General features: G+C 31.9%; 1 protein-coding gene across 1 annotated transcript; it reads right to left on the reverse strand.

The window, feature by feature from the left end:
* Window positions 1-1374: 1374 nt before the first annotated feature.
* Window positions 1375-18494, reverse strand: LOC124362503 (60S ribosomal protein L19). The gene is made up of 6 exons (XM_046817062.1): window positions 18393-18494; window positions 10450-10556; window positions 8179-8342; window positions 6022-6130; window positions 4792-4873; window positions 1375-1575 (listed from the first exon to the last, which is right to left on the reverse strand). The coding sequence occupies exons 1-6, from the start codon at window positions 18395-18397 to the stop codon at window positions 1443-1445; spliced, it is 600 nt and encodes a 199-aa protein (XP_046673018.1). The 5' UTR covers window positions 18398-18494; the 3' UTR covers window positions 1375-1442.
* Between the last annotated feature and the right edge of the window lie 1046 nt (window positions 18495-19540).

The following is a 19540-nucleotide window of genomic DNA, read 5'->3' on the forward strand; positions in this document are numbered from 1 at the left end:
TAATGATCATTAAATTGTTCTGGCGTTATCAATGGCAGCAGATTATCCTTCTGAAAATGGTTACCTGATTCCGACTTTACACTAAACTGATTCCGCCGCTAAACACTTATTACTAGCATTATTAATAAATTCATCATTACAATTTATCTTAGCATCTTTGATTTTTTCCCTGTACACTCTCCTTTGTACGTTGTAACAGTTTTTTAAGGCAGCATTGTTCCTATAGGTAGGTATTTTTAACATATCCCTCAGTGTATTAACAATATTTCTCATTTTATGACAGGTCTCATCAAACCATTTGGAGTTAACAGCTTTCTTGTGGCTTTGAACCTTAATAGTTTTCTGAACTCTTGGACAAAAAAAATCATATAAAGTCTTAAGATTATTTACAAAAAATTCAAAAGCAACATTTGAGTCATCAATTTTATAAAGATCATGCCAATCACACTTAGACAAGTGTTGGACAAACAAATTAAAGTCAGTTTCTTTGGATTTCCTAAAAGAAATATGTTTTACCTGAGAAGGCATTGACGCTACACAGAACTTAAAATAAATTATGCCATGGTCAGATATCTGATAATTCCATAGACTGCTTTTAAAACAATTTTTATCTATATTTGTTACAATGTTATCGATTAATCGTTTTTGTCTTGTAGGAATACTATTTGCATGATATAAGTTGAATGATTTTAATAAGTTAACAAGTGTTACCGTTTCTACATCTTTATCCATTAAGAAGTCAATATTGAAATCAGCTCCAAGAACAATATAACTTTTAGGCTTCTTATCACAGACAAAGTGCAAAAGGGATTCTAGATAGTTAAAGAAAATATTGCTATTGGTATCTGGTGTTCTATACAGAGAAACAAATATTACATTAAGATTACTTACATATATACAAACAGCTTCTAGAAACCTGGTAGATGTGAGATATCAATAATTTCAAATGAGAAATGCTCCTTAAATACGATAGAGGAACCTCCATACGGCTCATCTCTACAATACGCTGCAGCTAACCTATAAACCTCTTGGAACGTACAAAGTTACCTCATCGTGAAGCAACCAATGTTCATTGACCAAAAGGACATCACAATCAGCTTCATCTAAAAGGACAGCTAATTCATGCAATTTGTTTCTCATTGATTGTATGTTAAGATGTAAAACCTTCACCCACATCTCTCCACCAGACTTCCCAGGATTACAGCTTGAGTCGACAACACTTAAATTAACACAACTTTTACCTAAACTAAGACTAGTTTCTTGTTGGTATTGATACTAACCTAAAGGGGTTAGTATCAATTTTCATATTTTTCTTTAAGCCTAATTAAAATAAAAGAAGAAATAGTTGGGATTATAAATAAATTAAGAATTTTCTGTTGTTAAAGTTTTTTTTTATTTTCTCCAACAAAACATTCTTTAAAAAAATCAGATTGGGAAAATTTTTACTTCTTTACTGCTGCTGCTTCATCTTCCTTTTGATACGACTGTAAGAGCTCCTGCTTCTTTTGTGTCAAACGCTCTGCTCGCCGCTTCTTGGCCTCCTTCACCTTCAGCCGACGGGCCTCTGCCTGGTCACTGTAAGACACATACTGAGTTATAAAAAATAAATTTTTTGCGTTTTCCATTCAAAATTCTCATTTACTGAACCGATGAATCTCATTGTGACTGAAATGCAGAATAAATATAGGTAATAAAAACTCCAACCATGAGTATTTCAAAACCGTATTATCAGTTAGGATTAAGTCACTTGTATTCTGGTCACCTAAATTAATTTAGCCCTTGAATGGTGGTCTCTGCTCCAGTACTGGCACTCTTTTTTTTATTTATTTGTAAGCTTTAAACTTAAACTGTTATAAACCTCTCAAACTTCTTTAAATATAAAATATATTATATATCATAGTTTTCAGAATATTTCAGGTAATAGTAATAAATTATCTTCGGTATTATTTTCTTATTTTCAAAAAAATATTTGGTGTTGGGATGTGCTTAACCCTTTTACTGCCGGCCATTTTTTTTATTGTACCAGTCATAATTGCCAAGGAGGAAAATCGCTGTCGTGCATTCATTTACAAAAAATGCTGTATCTTTTTTATTTTTCATTAGATTTGCATGATTTTTTATTTTATTTACTCGTATTTAAATGCTGTTTTTTTAATAATAAAAAGACATTTTAATTTGAAACAAACTCATTATTTAATTTTAAAAATGATGTAAATAAAAAAATAAAAATTGTGTTTGGCATCTGATAATTTATTTTTAAAATTATACTAAAATTATGAGCATGATATCATTATAAACTAGAGCAATTGCTTAGAACATATACCAAATTTGAAGGTGCTACCTTGAAACATAGCTGCACTATGAGGATTTTCCCAAAACTGGTAGGCCTCCTCTAGGCCTACCAGTGGAAATTGAAGGTAAACTTATCTGTGCCACATCCCCCTCATCTGTGCCACATCCCCCTCACTATCTAATAACTCCTCATTATCTGATGGTAAGATACAGTCAGGATCGTCATCAGTGTCATCCACATTACTTTGATTGTCATCAATAGCCCTAACACTAATATCAGATTCGTTCTCGGCATCTGAATCTGACAAATTCTGAAGGAAATCGTCACTCAGTTCGTCTTGCACTGAATTATTGTTCCCTCACTCACAGGAGAGTTAGATGTAACTCTTTTACTCATTTTATCCTTGATCAACAAAAGTAACACTTCAAAAAACTTTCGGTAACATTGTAAACAACAACAATGAACAAAGATTTCAGTAACATAACCCGATCAACTGATTTTGACAGCTGTCTAGGTAGTTCGTCAATTCTAGTCAAAGACGACGAAAATAGAAATCCAAAGTTCTTCAAATGGCTTCTTTCATTATCATTTGCTCCTAAACAACCAAAATACCGAATATTTCGGCATTTGAACATAACAGTAGCCAGTAGCAATAAAAAAAACAGACGTCCGACATATCGGATGTTGGCGTTTTCGGCAGTAAAAGGGTTAATATGAATGTTTTACAACTTTACACTATCTTGTCATATGTGTGAGATATTTTAAAATTCCTAAGTATAGAAAAGAAGTCAAATTTTGTACTCACCCAAAATATACATGGTTTTAGTGGCTTTACTTAAAACATGTTTTTAACCCTTATTATTTTTTTAATTTGTATTATACAGACATCGTAAAAATAGCATGAACTCCTGATGTCCGTGGAGTGCGGACGTGCACTTTTTATTACTTTACTGGTCACCTACTTTACCAATGCTTTGAAATTCCACAGACTTGTGCACAAAGATATATTGCATTGAAATATATTAGTTTGTAAAGCTTTGACTTCGAATTTTGTCAGTACGTGACAGTTACAGTTCAGCTTAACTGACTGGTCACGCTTGTTGCAGGCAACTGTATTTCATTTGGTTGTGAATATTCCATTTTCTTCATTGTTTTAGGTAAAAATGGTGTAACGTAGGGCAGTTAAAAGTTTAGTTTATTATACGTTTGATTTGAAAATTAGTAAAAGAAATCGTTCCAAGTCTCCCATAAGGAAAAATACCAATTAGTAACCTGATTGAAAATGGTGTGGATGTGGGTTAGTGAATATGATTTGAGTGATGGTTATCTATGAATTTAGGCTAAGAATAGTTTTAATTATTTTGTCAGAAATAACTTTGGTTTTATGTTTATTTTAAGTACTGTGAATTTCTAAGCTTATATTACACTGACTTGCCCAGAAATGGCAAAAAGGAAAAATGACATATCTTTACAAAAATGGATGTTATTCTACTTATAAGTAAGATAGCCCTGTAATTTTTGTTTCCTTTAAGGATTAAATTAAACATAAAATAAATGTTTTACACCTGACAATGGTATCTTTGATGCTGAAAGGTCTCGTGTATAAAAATAAAATTATTGGAGAATTGTGACTTTACGTTTATCAATTATTACAAAGTAGTGTATTCCAATAAGAAGTTGAGCTCCTCCTTCAATAAAATAAATGGGTATTTTTGTGTCAATATGTTTTTGACTGGTTTCCATCCTTAAACTTTTTTACTTTTGTATATGTATTAAAAAAAATATAATTTTCACGACATGACTTGTATATTTTTATAAACTAAATTAAAAAGTTAGCTTGATATCTTAAAAAATAGCTGTTTAAAAAAAACACTTACATTTTGTCTAAAAATGGCTTGAGATTCTGGCACATTACTTTATATAATGGCCAGGGTTAAAAGGGCTAAATTTTTTTTCAATTTTTCATAAAATTCATTAACATTGTTCAGTCTTTTTGTCCAATTCCTGTACAACACTAAAAATCAACCTATATATGGCCTACTATACGACATAGTTGTTTTCATGAAACAATAAGCAATAATACTTGCTTATTAGTATAAATTTTTTTTCACAAAAATTAAACGTTGAACTAGCCTGCTATTAGTTTTCTCAAACCACTCGATTTGTCCCTAAATATGAGTGTGTCTTTATCAGCCATATTACTAATAACTAAAACAAAACATAACTCAAAATAAATCAATTACCAGACCAAAACACAATGGCAGCAGACGTAAATAATAAGACTGTCAGCCCGATCAGCTGATTACAGCAAAAAACAGTTGCTAGTAAAAGACGTTTCTTCAATACAAAGGGGAATACAATTTTATTTGTTAGGTAATAATATACTTCACCAAGTATTCTGCCAAAAATAATTAAATAATAACTGATTCCAAAACGTCTGCTTACTGTGTGCCTGCTGAGGGTTAACACAACTGATTATAAAAGTTATAATTACTTACTTCAACATTTTCGTTCTTGCTTTCTCTGCCTTCTTTTTGTGAATGAACTCCATCAATACACGTTTGTTTTTAAAGACATTACCTAAAACATAGGAATATATTTTAAAACAAGAAAACTGATACAACACAAGTGAGACAATTAGTTTAACCCTAGGAGTGAGCAAATTGCATTGTTGATGCACTTAGAAAACTCTGTGTGTTGTTCGGAAGCGCATAATGCCCTTCTGGATTTTTTACTATTTATTGATTACCAAATGCATAAATTATTAATTTTCCAGCACTGTAAACTGCCATTTCATCCATTTTCCTACCTTGTTTATAATAAACACTTCCAAACCCTTAGAATGGGTAAGTAAACTGCATAAAATACATTATTCAAGAAAAATATTTTATAATTTGATGGATCTAAATAATAATAAATGTCTTTGAGTTAATGCAATGAAAGAATTGTCAAGGAAGTATTTTGAAAATTTTGATGTGGGTTTAGAAAGTTTCAAAACGAAGTTGAAGGTAAATTTTTTCTCCCACAACAGGTGTCCAATCAGTTTGTCGTTCTAGCCACCAAGGTAATATGAGCTATAACCTATGTGAAATGCAGCAAGTTCTTTTTTAAGATAATATACTATTAAAGATACTTTATGTGCTATTGTGAAGCGTTTTATTATAAATAGATGATGAAAGTGGCATGTTTTAGTGCTAAAACCATTATTTATTTGTTCAACAAAGTTCCTATTTCTTTGTGGGCTATAGATCTATCTCTCCCAAAATGGAGTGTTCATTTACTGTATTTCTTTAGATAAAAAGTAATTTTATAACTACTTGTTTCATTGTTTCTTATAATTTGGATTATACTATATGCTTTTTCAAAATTATTCGTACAATACCAAAAGTCTAACCTATAAAGACATGCGAAAGTTTTCTGTCTAGATAAATATTCTGTTTGCTATAAATATTTATAAATATCAAATAAGCCTACTACGTTTCTAACAATTTGGATTATATGTTATGCTTTTCCAAAATTATTCGAAGAATAGCGAAGGTCTAACCTGACTATTGGACGTATAAATTTTTAGTCTTGAAAATTACTCTTTTTCCTATAAATATTTATGATGTACGGTACATAAACAACACCACTGTGTTCTAATGTTGGTATGTGTTTTAGGGAAGAGATACAAAGTTTACTTTTGTGATCTTCCAAAAAAACATGTATAAAACATACTTCGTACTTACCCTTTGCTTTCATATAGAGCTGGTGGTAGAGATGACGGTCAATCTTCTTTGCTTCCCTATATTTCTTTAGAAGCCTCCTCAGAACTCTCATTCGATTCACCCACAATACCTAAAAAACACACATATAATCCAATTAGGTCATAGAAATTGTGTCACTTAAAAACGAACCCTAAGGAGGAATCCAGCTACAAAAACACCAATCTGATTTTTGCCTGATCTAAAAACTATTTTACGAACTGAGATTTAACTTCAAAATGTATCAATAATAGTTTATACATCAACGGTTTGCAAATACGAGGTATATTCTGAAAATATAACGTTAAAAAACTATTAAATACAATTTTTTCTAAAGCCTTCTTTAACGACCAAGTTGTATATAGAGCTTCAAATTATATCAATTTGTCAACAATTGAGGTTTTAGCATATTATGAATCATTTATAGTTCTATCCTTTATAAGATAATCTACAAGTAAGATGTTGTGACATCCCACAAAACTGTTGATTGAATCGCTTTCTTTGGAGTCGAATTCCTGAAGTTCACAGTTTATATTTAAATTAAAAGGTTTCACAAAATAAGAAGTATTAGTGTTATGGTTTTTAACCCTTCGTACACTGAAAGCAACTTGTATCAAATTGCTCTAATTCTCAATAAAAAAATAAATAATTTTAATTTTTTCAAAGTTATATATTTTTTTTAGGTTTATTGGTCTTGCAACTAATGAAAACATATGATAGTTTTTATATTGCTTTTATTTTATTTACATATGAGTACATAAACATGTAAATATACACAGCAGTATATAAAGTACAAAAAACTTCTGAAAGTAGCAAAAGTTATCTCAACAGTACTACTATATATTTATTACTTATACAAAATCAGTAGATAATGAAGGGAACAAATCCATGAAAAATATGGAATATATAAAGAACACAAAATGGTACAAAAATAAAAAAGGCACACTAATATTGGACTTGTGTGTGGTAAATCTCAAAACACTCATCTGGGCGGAGGGCAGACTTGGCCTCACATGTTTTACATAGATATAGTTTATCACATTATCGATGTGGATAACCTCGCACAACAGACAGCTAAAGCAGTATAGCAGGTTATAAACAATAAACAACAACACACAGCGGCCGCCGGCAGCTGATTGTCACCCGCGAGTATTTCCGCTTAGAGCGTACAGCTTGCTCACTGGTGATGGCGCAGACTGACAAAGCAAACAAAACCTTCTGTTGTGATTGGTCCCAGCTGTATTGACTCAGCGGAATATTCCGCTTACAACGTACAAAGAGTTAAATTTAGTGATTACACTGTTTAGGCTATATTGTTTTCATAAGTGCTGAATCCAGAATATATCAATTGCAATAAATTTGTGTAAAATTTTGTTAAAAATAGTTATTGAGCTTCAAGCAATTCTGTGCTGATGCAACACAGTCCAGGTTTTCGTGTGGAGCTAGCCAACATTGTATCCGCCTTGCTGACAATTTTATCATACCCAGATATCAGTTAATGTGTGATGCGCCCTCTCTTTTGAAATGCCAACAATCTGCCACTTGAATTTAATTTAAACCGGTAGTTATTATAGATGGACCATTTAGCAACCTGCTTGCTTGTAAAGTTACGTTTATAATCCACAACTCAGGATTATACAGTAGCAAAGAAAGGGGGCCGACTAACCTAATGTAACATCCATCTCTGCCTTGATTTCAGTAGAAGATAACCCCTTGATGAAGAAACTATGTAACTATTAAGCTTATCTAAGCTTTTTGAAACTAAAAACGTGATGAGCAGAACATAAGTTTACATAACGGATTGGTGCTAACAGTGCAAACTTCATGTTGATTACCTTAAATATTTTATCACGCTCTTGTATACTGTGAGAATACTTAAATCAGTACACATTTTCTAACAGAACACTTTTCTTTAAATCAAATAAAATACTATTATTATTACATAGAACTTGAAACAATATTACTATTACGTAGAACTTGTAACGATATTACTATTACGTAGAACTTGAAACAATATTATCAATAAAACATGTACAAATAAATAACATGAACACAAATTATTACAGTATTAGCCTGATAATTGAGAGAATACACCCAATTTTAGGATTGTGACACTGTATAAAACAAAACTGTTTTACATACCTTTCTTGGCATTCGAGCATTTGCTGTACCCTTCCTTTTGCCAAAACCACAGTGACGACCTTTTCTCCTGGCCTCTGTGTTTTTCCTCACTCTGGCCCTGGAATGGACTGCTACTGGTTTTTTGATGATCAACCCATCCTTGATTAATTTACGAATGTTTTGTCCTGAAACAAGACTTTACTTAAGTCTCAGGCTTAAAATTGCTATTAAAATAGTCAAACACTGACAAATAGATTAGAGCCAAACTTTGAGATATTGTAGATTGTATTGATGCAGAATATAAATCAAAAGCATGAATAAATGTAGTTTGCCTAGCTAGTCCTTAGTCTTACATGGGATGTCATGAAATACGCATATTTCAAAGAAAGCGCACAGTTAACCTTTATGGACAGAAGGAATTCAGTCCCTCTATGTTCTTAAGCTTGAATCTATCTCGAAGGATGTTTTTTAAATTATCTAAAATAGTTTTTAATCAATTCTTTAAAAATTAGCCAATTTAATCAGAATTCAATATAAACTATATGAAACCTATTACAAGTTGTAAAGTATGTAGAATTGAATTCAACACATAACTTTATATTATACCAAAATGATAATACACATTTTGATAATTTAACCTCTTCCACTCAAGTTACATTGTGCATTATTGGCTGTATGGCAATAATACAGCTTATCATAGTATGTAGTCATAACTTGCCAATCTAGTTATTGAGCTATGCTTAAGTTATTTTAACCTTGGCATTTATAAAACAAGCAAAGAATATTTATTCATTTTCGGATGTGAAGCTGCATTACAGGTTCCTACAACATCTACGTAGTTTGTTATAGTTTTGCAAGTTGTAAATACCATGCAGTTTCAGTATTGGTGATTTGTAATTGCATTAATTTCAATAATGAGTCCACCTGCAATTACAACTACTTAATTTTAAATTGTGTACTACTACTTTATAAGTTTACTTATAAATAGATAATGGTATACTATGATTGGTGTAGTTTATACAATAAAGTTCTTAGAGCTTAGCGTAATCAAAATATCATGTATTAAAATTGTTTTACATAGGTACTCTTTTATTACATTTTGCTAACCCAGAATAGGTTTAAAGTTCTTGACACTTTCAATGCCATAGTCCGTTTTTACGGACATCAATAAGATGTGCAAGAATAGCCAGAGCCTGTTTAACTGGACTTCAATAAATTAAATCACCAAAAATTAAAATAAGGTTGAATATTTCCAATGGTGTTGTTTTTGTATTCACTATAAAATTATCCTTCTAAAAAAAAAAACACTATTTAATGTTTTTGAACTAAATATTGACCAAGCAAACATTAAGTACAAGTGAGATTATTGAGTGTTCCCTCTATACTGAGGTACTTTAGTATTATCCCAGGGGGCTACTATTTTTGGACGAGATTTCCTTATCGGGAACCAAAGTATACTTCATTATGTTACTAGTACTTTCCTTGTTTCATAATGAATAAAAAAATACCAGATGTCACAATTCCTGTTACCAAATTGTCTCCAATAGGCCTAGATGAGCAGCCTTTCAAGTAGGCCTAGATGCACATATCACCTGTCATTAATTGTTGTTCTTCTGGCTTATGCTTTCATTCACCGTCGTGGGCTTGATTAATTTATGATTTCATCACGAAAATATACATCTGAGATTTACCTTGAACTGAAGAAGAAAGATTTTTATTGGCAGTATACATGTGGCGATCTGAAGAAGTAGTGACATTGCTTCCTGATGGGAAGCAGAACACAATAAACCATTCATTGTAATTACTTGTAATTCCAAAATAGGTTAAATAAAGTCTGTTCTTTTTAAATACTCTATTTTGGTCCCTGAAAAGGAAAATTCATCCAAATATAGTGGCCTCCGGATAATACCAAAGTACATAGACACTGCTTGGCGGCATTATGACTGTCAACTTTCATCTGGTGCCTGTTTTTGTTATTGTGTGGTTATGTATTTTTAATTTCAAAGTAGTGTTAATTGTATTCTTTCAAATGATTGCCAGCAGCTTTCCCGATCATTACTTCCCCGACCATATAATTTGTGTCTTTTATGATTAGAATTTATAAGAAAAACATCTGTAGTATTCCACAATATATAACAATATTTTAATTTAAGCCATGCATTCTCGCTCAGCAATAAATACATGTATAAGGAACAACAGGGTACAGGAAAGGATTAATTAATCATAAATAAACATTTTAATTAAACTAATATAAAAAAAACCATGCTTTATAGATATTTATAGTCAACTTACGAGAGTTGGTGTTGGCTATTTCATTGATTTCATTGGGATCAAGCCAAACTTTTTTTCTCCCACATCCCATCACAGAGGCTGCAAGCCTCTTCTGTAGTTTTAAAGTACTAGAACAAAATTAATAAATATTCAAATAAGAGTCTGTAATAATATTATATAATATTATAAACTAAATAACATATTATCGGAAAGAGTACTTAATTCTATGAAAAATAATGCCAATATCATTTCAATATATTAATATTTACTTGAATAAATTCGGTTTAAAAAATGATATAAAATACAAATTCTAGTCAGGATTTCTTGCAATACTATAATCTGCTCACCACTTATAAAAAATGACACACCTAAACTTTGTTGGTTGTCAACTAAATGGGTTAATAGTAATATTCTCAAAAAGTAATTATTGTGAGAATATATAAGATTTTTGGGTCAAGTACAAGTATAAATACTATTACATTTACACTCATAAATAAACTTGTAGCATTAGGTGACTGTAATCACTATAACAGTTTTGAACTATAATGGATTTTCATGGCTTAAATGCAGACGTACGTATATGCTGGTGCCATTAGTATTGAACTACTTCCAGCGATATTTTATATTGTTACAAAGAGGACATCATATTCTTTATTTTCGTCTGGGAAATGTTTTTTTAGGTGGTTTATAGGAACCAGACAAATGGCTCAAATCAGGTGTGTTGCAACACTGAGTCTGTTCTGTTTTTTATTTTTATTAAAAACCGGTTTGTGTCTACATTGTGTTTCACAAGTTCTGATAAAACAATAATTAATTGTTATGTAATAAGGTTCCAGTCAATAGCAAATGTACAGATTATTAGTTTTTGTTCAAAATACCATTTCACTCTAAAGTACATGTAAAATAATAATAATGATACCTGGTCATTTGTGAATGTTGTAGGCCTAGGCCTATCTGTGAAAGTCATTTGATTTTTGCATAATGTAAAAAATCTTGGGTAAGTCTTACACTATTTCTGACTTAATTTCTTTACTATTTAAATACGTACTAGATTAAATTAAATATAACTCAAACATGTCATTAAAAGCTCAATAACAGGAAAAACTCGCAGTAGGCTAGAGGTAAGCTCTAGGAAATCCCCAAGTTTAAGAGTTAAAAGTCTTCTTAATTTACTGGTAGGCTGTTTATTTGGTCTGACGCTTTCAATAAAAGTTTCTTACAAGAATCTCTAGATTTGAGTAGGCTATAAAAATGATGCTAGAAGCTTAAGCTTTTGGAACTGAAAGTTCATCAAGAAAACCATTGAAATTGATTTGAAAAGTGGCAACTTGTGTTTCATAAAGACATTTTTTGTATGATCTGCAAAATATTTCAATGATAAGGTTGGCAGTCTGTCGTAAATCATTCTTCATGGATCTTGACAGGAGGCGGCTCTGACCTCCCCCCCAACCCCCTATGTTTCAGAACAATCTAGTCCCAGAATTCAGTTTTGAATAAGACTTTATAAAGTTATTTAATGACTTCACTTCATTTTGTCATTTAATACAAGAAATTTATCAGGGTGGGCAATAAACCCTCTTCAAATTTTCAGGTTTTCAATGTTTTAATGTGTTTATGTTTTAAAAATCAGAATACTGCCAATCAGCTGTTGTCCGCAAACATACGCAACAGGCTTGTGGCGATTTATGTCGTATATACAGAACTGCAACCAAAATATTTATACAACTATTTTAAATTCATTTTATTTACAAAATTTAATAATTGAAATATCTATCGATGGATTTTCTTACCAAAAGTACAACAATAAACACATTATAGCAATTGGTAACTCATACTGCTGAACAGCTGTTGTTCAATAATATGTACAGCAGACTCGAGGCGATCCATGTAAAAACTCACATGTCTTCAAACAGAACATGGGTCATTGAACAAGAACGATTTTTTAATTACGTTATATATCTACGATTATTCATACATAACGTAGAACAAAATCACGCATTCACGATTGGTAATTTAGGTAATGCAGCTGTTGGCCGGGATTATACACAGTAACTACAAAGATTTTTTTAAACAAAAAACATTTTAGTGATCTGTAAGTTGTATAGTATTGATCAGCCGATAATTAATGACAAAGCGAGTCATCAGCGAATCCCATCAATCAATTTTAGAACAAAAAATCTTTGTTGAACATTTTGCAGATACAAGATTTGGCTTTAACACTTCACTAGCTATCATTATAATGTCTTAACCAGATATTCATTTAAACAGAAAATTTCAATGACAAAGTCATAAACAATGATTTTTTGGTGATTTTCCTAAATCTTCATTACTATCTGTGACTTTTTGGGACTTCCATGATGAGTAGACTCCCTGTAAGAATAAACAGACAATTTTCCCGTCTATTGTGACATTTCCATATTACTGAAATCCCTTGAATATTGACGGTTTCTCCCACCTCTAAACACCTTGTAACAATTAAGTAATATCATTTGTCAATATTATATTAAAAAAAACTATGTCTGCTGGAATTTGACCTAAACAAAAGAAGTTTTCTTTCATTTACACCTTCTAAGAAAAAAGTTTAAATTAGCCTGACACAGGTGCCTCAGGCCACCTGCAGCCTGCACTGATGGCGTCATGTGAAAAACATCCCTTGAGGTAGTACTTATCAAAAAAAAAATAAAATTCTAAATGGATCACGAATGCCTCAGACCATTACTGCTTCATAGGAAATGCAACTTGAAAAAACAAATATTGTACATTCACATAACCATAACCACCTACAACTTTTACAAGAAAAGTAGTTACACTTTGGAAAGTCATTCTAAAATTAATTATTTGTCATTTTAATACCCCCAAAACCTTAAATTGTTTGTTTAGTAAGACGATAGCAATAAGATATTAATGTGAATTTAGTTTCCAGTGTTGATAAAAATAAATATACAAACCAATGAATAGTGTAAAAAACAGACAAGTTTAATAGATAAGCACAACTAACATAACCATAACATGTACGTACTTTGTACTTACATACCGTATGGTAACTTCTTACATAAAAATAGCTTCAATTGATTTAAAAAGAACACACGATCACACAACAAACTTATACTTTCACTATGAAAAACCATGATAACCAGTTAAAAAGAAATAAAGGTACTTTGGGATTATACCGACCACACCAGTATGAAGAACAAAAAAATATAAATTTATAGAAACAAACATCATAGAATGAAATAACAACTCTGTAATTACAAAATTACAAGCATTTCCAGGTATTGTGATCGGTATTATTGTCGCTGTTATCTTATCTTTCTCGAGAATCCCGATTACGGCAGGCTGCGCGGCATCACATGATTTGCACGGTACATAATTGCCTTTCCATTACAATTCAATTTATATTTCTGATCAGCCCCTCTAGAATTTGATATTTTACTGATAGGTACTATCTTGAGGGATGTTTTTCTTTCGTTGACATCAGCGTGGGGCACGGTGCTGCCGAAGCCCGCGCTGATAGCCGGAGGCACTCGCATTTTGGGTGGCGGAATGCGATCAAGAATAAATACAAGTTTTGAGTGTTTTTTCAATAAAGAGTTTAGTTTTAGTTTGGTAATGTTTGTTTTTGTTGAATTTTTGTGTTTGGAGAAATGTAGAGGTAAAACACGGAAGTACAACAAAGCGAACGCGACTCTGCAATCACGTTATCTACTAGACCGCTCAACTTTGACCTCTGTCTGAGGATGGGGAGGGGAGGGGTTTGCGATAAGACAATTCCTGTTTTATATTGACGAAATATTGTTTTACGCTAATCTAGTAATCAGTAGAAGCAAAATGTCAAATAACGATTCATGTCTGGGTGTTGTCGGTATAATCCCAAATTAATTTCCTTTTTAACTGATCAGGTAATCAGCAATCAAACACGTAAAAAACTTTCAAAATTAATTAAATGTACTAGTTAACGTGCCACAATTGAGAAATAAAAGACACTATTGTTGAAAGTACTGCACGGACCAGTAGATGGTACATAATTTGGTACTTTGGGATTATACCGACCACACCCAGACATGAATCGTTATTTCACATTTCGTTTCTACTGATTACTAGATTAGCGTAGAACAATATTTCGTCAATATAAAACAGGAATTGTCTTATCGCAAACCCCTCCCCATCCTCAGACAGAGGTCAAAGTCGAGCGTCTAGTAGATAACGTGATTGCAGAGTCTCGCCGCCCGTTCAGCTGGTGCATCGCTTTGTTGTACTTCCGTGTTTTTACCTCTACATTTCTCCAAACACAAAAATTCAACAAAAACAAACATTTACCAAACTAAACTCTTTATTAAAAAAACACTAAAAACTTGTTTTTATTCTTGATCACATTCCGCCACCCAAAATGCGAGTGCCATGCCTTCGCGCTGATGTCAAAGAAAGAAAAACATCCCTCGAGATAGTACCTATCAGTAAAATATCAAATTCTAGAGGGGCTAATCAGAAATATAAATTGAATTGTAATGGAAAGGCAATTATGTACCGTGCAAATCACGTGATGCCGCGCGGTCTGCCGTAATCAGGATTCTCGAGAAAGATAAGATAACAGCGACAACAATAACGATCACAATACCTGGAAATGCTTGTAAGTTTGTAATTTTTGTAATTGAAGAGTTGTTTTTTCGTTCTATCATGTTTGTTTCTATAAATTTCTATTTTTGTGTTCTTCATACTAGTGTGGTCGGTATAATCCCAAAGTACCCATAATTTAACTGGTCTGACCACATAACATCTGGATAAGCTATCAGGAGTAGATAACACTGAAAATCATTGATAACAAGAATCCTAGCACACAAATATAACCACATACTTGCATTTCCATTTCAATTGTAAAAAACAAAGTTATTTATGATTTCAACCCCGTAAAACCATGTATAGAGCAGAATACATTAAGGGCAGAGTAGTATGATAAGCGGACCCGGTTTTTTAAATTACCATCATCGATACTTATTGAATAACATACTTTATATAATCGAAAATCAAAACACACATATATATATATAAAATACTAAAGTCACACGTTGCAAATTAAGTAGATGATTTACTGTATCTTTCTCAGTTTCAAGAGGTTTGTTAATGTTATTACGTTTTCTTTATTATTTAAATGACGTTTTCCTGTCACCTATCTTTATTATATCGTTTGATTAATAGTTATGGTTCCTTTATTATTTATTACATTAGGTAATTGTTTAACTATTTCTATTAGGTAACTTAAAACATGTGACTTGAATTTAATATTTTAGATACATGATATCGATTTAAAGTTGTTATTGTATATATACAGTGTCGCTAGAAAGTTTAGGGACACCTGTCTGAAAGAGAAATGTTACAGTTGGCCCTAAACTAACTAATTTCTCAATGCTATTGATTGTTGGCTGTTTTGAAGGACATCAATTCAAGTTTTTATTCAAAATTTCAATATTTTATCTCCAAAAATGTGGAAGAAGCATGCATTAATGTATTTTTAAGGAACTGCCAAAAAAAACCTTGTTTTTTAGATATTTTATTTTTATAACTTCTTATACGGCTTGCCATATTGTAATGAAACTTGCACAGTACTTTTATTATAATATGATGATCATTTAAAAAAATATGTCATGTTACAAATAAATTTTGTACTCAACTGGTCAGGGTACAAATAAAATTTTATTTTCGAACATTTTATAACAAAAAATGTGAGTTTTAATTTCGCTTCTACAAGTAGACGCCTTCATTTACAGACATGTGGTCTGCACGTCATTGTTCCTCTGACGGTTGTTTTGTGAAACAAGCCTGCGCGGCGCATTCCACACTGCCATTGTGACAGTTGTACTGCAATCTTCTTTGTGCAATCTTGTTTATTTCGCTGTTTTGTGAAAAGTTAAAGCTGTGATTATGGGCCGCTCATCTGTGTCCGAGGACATTAAATGGCAAGTTATCGGTATGTATAAAACGGTTAGTTCATACCGAACAATTGCTATCCAAGTTTACATGTGTCTAAAACATGTGTTGGAATACAGTGCGACGTTTTAACCTAGCCCGGCCCCGGACCGGAGTGATAGGCCCGAAGACGCTCGCATACATCAAAACCTCGGCAGGATCGTAAGCTCTCGTGATGAGCAAAAAGGACCGAAATGCAAGTGCACCTGATTTACTAAGCAGCATGAAACAAGATGATGATCGTTTACAATGTGAGTGTAGCAACTGTGAGTTCCAGACTTAGAGATGCAGGTATGAAATCATTTTACGCTATCCGCAAACCTTTGTTAAAATGACAAGGCCAAAAAGACACGCCAAGTTTGGTGCAAGGCTCGATTAGGGTGGACAAAAGAAGCTTGGCGGCGTGTTTTGTTTCTGATGAAAGCCGTTTTGAACTATTTCAAGGCGCAGAGTTAGGGTACGACGTACCAATACTGAAAAATTTCTACCAGCATGTGTTAGCGCCTGCAGTTCAGGCCGTGGCGAAGCAGTAATGATATGGGGTTGCATTTCAAGTGAGGGTCCTGGGGAGCTTCAGTTCGTTGAAGGCACAATGAACAGTATTACATATTGTCAAACTCTAGAAGAATTCATGTTACCATTGCCAATAAATTGCTTGGTGAAAATTACATCTTTCAACAAGACAATGCACCGTGCCACAAATCAAGACACACACAAGAATGTTCTGTAATCATGATGTTGAGGTTCTGAAGTGGCCACCACGAAGCAACCGGATCTTAATCCGATAGAAAAATTTATGGAATACCATGGCCAGTCGTCTAGGAAGAACAAACCCAAGAACAAAGCTGAACTGAAGTTCATGTTGGCACAGATATGGCGGAGTATCAAGAAGGAAGACTGTCTGACACTCATTGATTCGATGCCAAAACGGATCAAAGAATGTTATAAAGCTAATGGAGGACCTATTGATTACTTATTTGTATGTATTCATGTCCATTTTACTATTTTGTATAAATTTAAATATTTGTTTCCATTAAAAACAAACTTTTGTCAGAAATTTGTGTTTTTTTTTAAGCCTGTCCCTAAACTTTTTAACGACACTGTACTTAGAAGATATCAATAATTGAAATGAGCTATATAAAAAACCGGGTTCGCTTATCGTACTCTACTCTACCCAAATTGACCAGTTTATCAATCGATGTATAGTAGCAGATGGAGGTGGCAGAAGTTTGAGGAAGTCCCTGTTTACTCCAGGAATAATTTGGTCGCCCTAGCCCAAACCCATTCAAATTAAAATTCCAAGTCACTTTGCAAGACTGACCATCAGTGCTATGCAGAACTACCTACTTAAGACACTGCCCCAGTACAGCTGTCAAGAAGCACACTCCCTCTTAATAATAGCACCACTAACATCAAATATTCAGAGAATAGTCTATCTGATCATGAATGGGCATTAGAGAGATTCAAATTACAAACAGCTTTAGCAAGCAAAAGTTATTTATTTTCTTGCAGGAATAAGCAGTCAAATTATATTTATAAACCTTAGTTTCTTAATGCCATCACTAAACTATGTTGACTGACATTAATAAATTATCTAATTACCATAATAAGCTTATAGTTTCTTGCTATTGAAACTGAATGTTATACTGATCTTCCCATGAAATACCAATATGGTGCAATATTCATCTACAGAGTTATTTATATATCAATGTTCTAAATTTGAATATACCACATAAAAATCCACTCTATAATTCTATTCAATACAATTTATATCAATCATAAGTTATCGAAACTTAAATTGTGCTTTAGAGCTGCATTGGTAAGCACGTCAACACATCCACACCTTTATTCCTTTGCATTTTAACAAAGTTTATTAAACATCACTATATTACATAGTAAATTTCTTAAACCATTTTAGTTTAAATAAATTGTATTTAAGATAAAAGTAACATATACTTAATTGTAATTATATCAAAATTAAAATAGAGACAACGTGGTCTTACCTCATGGCTAAACTACTTGGGAACCATAAAGGAAATTAGAATCAGGTTCACCAACTACCTCTGCTCTCTGACAACACTTCTGAATAATGAAGGAGAAGAAACAGTGAAACAGCTTAGAAAATATATTCTCTAATAGATAGTTACTAAAATTTGTGTATAACTAAAATTTCGTTTAATTAATTTTCTTGAAAGTGGTGATCGTATGAATTTAAAAAATAAATGTATTTTACACGACATAAGATAAACTAAACTTAAGTACGGTTATATTCATATCCGTGTCAAAAACACAAGTCAAACGAAAGACAAATTGAGACTTTTGATCTTCCCTAAATTCTACTATAATCGTAGCATGAAAAGCTTCCGAACCGAAATAATAACAAAATTTATTATTGATTTAGACAACCTTTACGCGCTAATAAATCCTAAAAACCTGTCCAATTTTTGACCATATATATATAAAATGTTTATTTACTTTCGTTTGTACTGTTTTCTTTTATATTTTTATATTTTATACAATTTTTGCACCTAAAGACGGTTTTCACCGAAATATAGTGCCAATGTTTTAAAAACACTTTGTTTTAATTGTAAAGTAATTTACTACAAATAATGTATATACACATATACATATACATACATATATACAATATATACATATATATATATATATATATATATATATATATATATATATATATATATATATATATATATATATATATATAATAATTAATCAAGTTATACAAATAAATAAATACATCACATATGATTAAAAATTACTATAAAACGATCCCTTGTACATGTTTCTACGAGACAATTCCTTCCCTAGTAAAACTTCTTAAATGTCCATAACTAGGAAAGTGTTTGATATATTATATATTTTGTTCAACATTTTACCATCAAGAATCAACTATGCTGGCCTCTATCTTGATTGTAGCCCTGTAGAACAATGTTAAACCTCATGCACTTTTAGAACCTTTATTTTGTAGTATAATTATGGAAGATATCTAATTTTAAACATATAGTTAATACGGATCGACACGCTTTTAAAGTTTTCGATAGTTTTAGATTATTAATAAATAATCTCAAACTTTTACTTTATTGGTTAAATATTCAAAAAGGATAAGCTTAAAAAAAGATTTCTGGGTGAG

The sequence above is a fragment of the Homalodisca vitripennis genome, chromosome 5, assembly GCF_021130785.1.
Source record: "Homalodisca vitripennis isolate AUS2020 chromosome 5, UT_GWSS_2.1, whole genome shotgun sequence".
Taxonomy (NCBI): Eukaryota; Metazoa; Arthropoda; class Insecta; order Hemiptera; family Cicadellidae; genus Homalodisca; species Homalodisca vitripennis.

Coding starts and splice junctions, on each gene's coding strand:
- LOC124362503 (XM_046817062.1), bottom strand. Junction 6,131..8,178: donor ATGCTCGAATGCCAAGAAAG/GTATGTAAAACA, acceptor TGTGTTTTTTAG/GTATTGTGGGTGAATCGAAT. Junction 1,576..4,791: donor GCAAGAACGAAAATGTTGAA/GTAAGTAATTAT, acceptor TGTGTCTTACAG/TGACCAGGCAGAGGCCCGTC.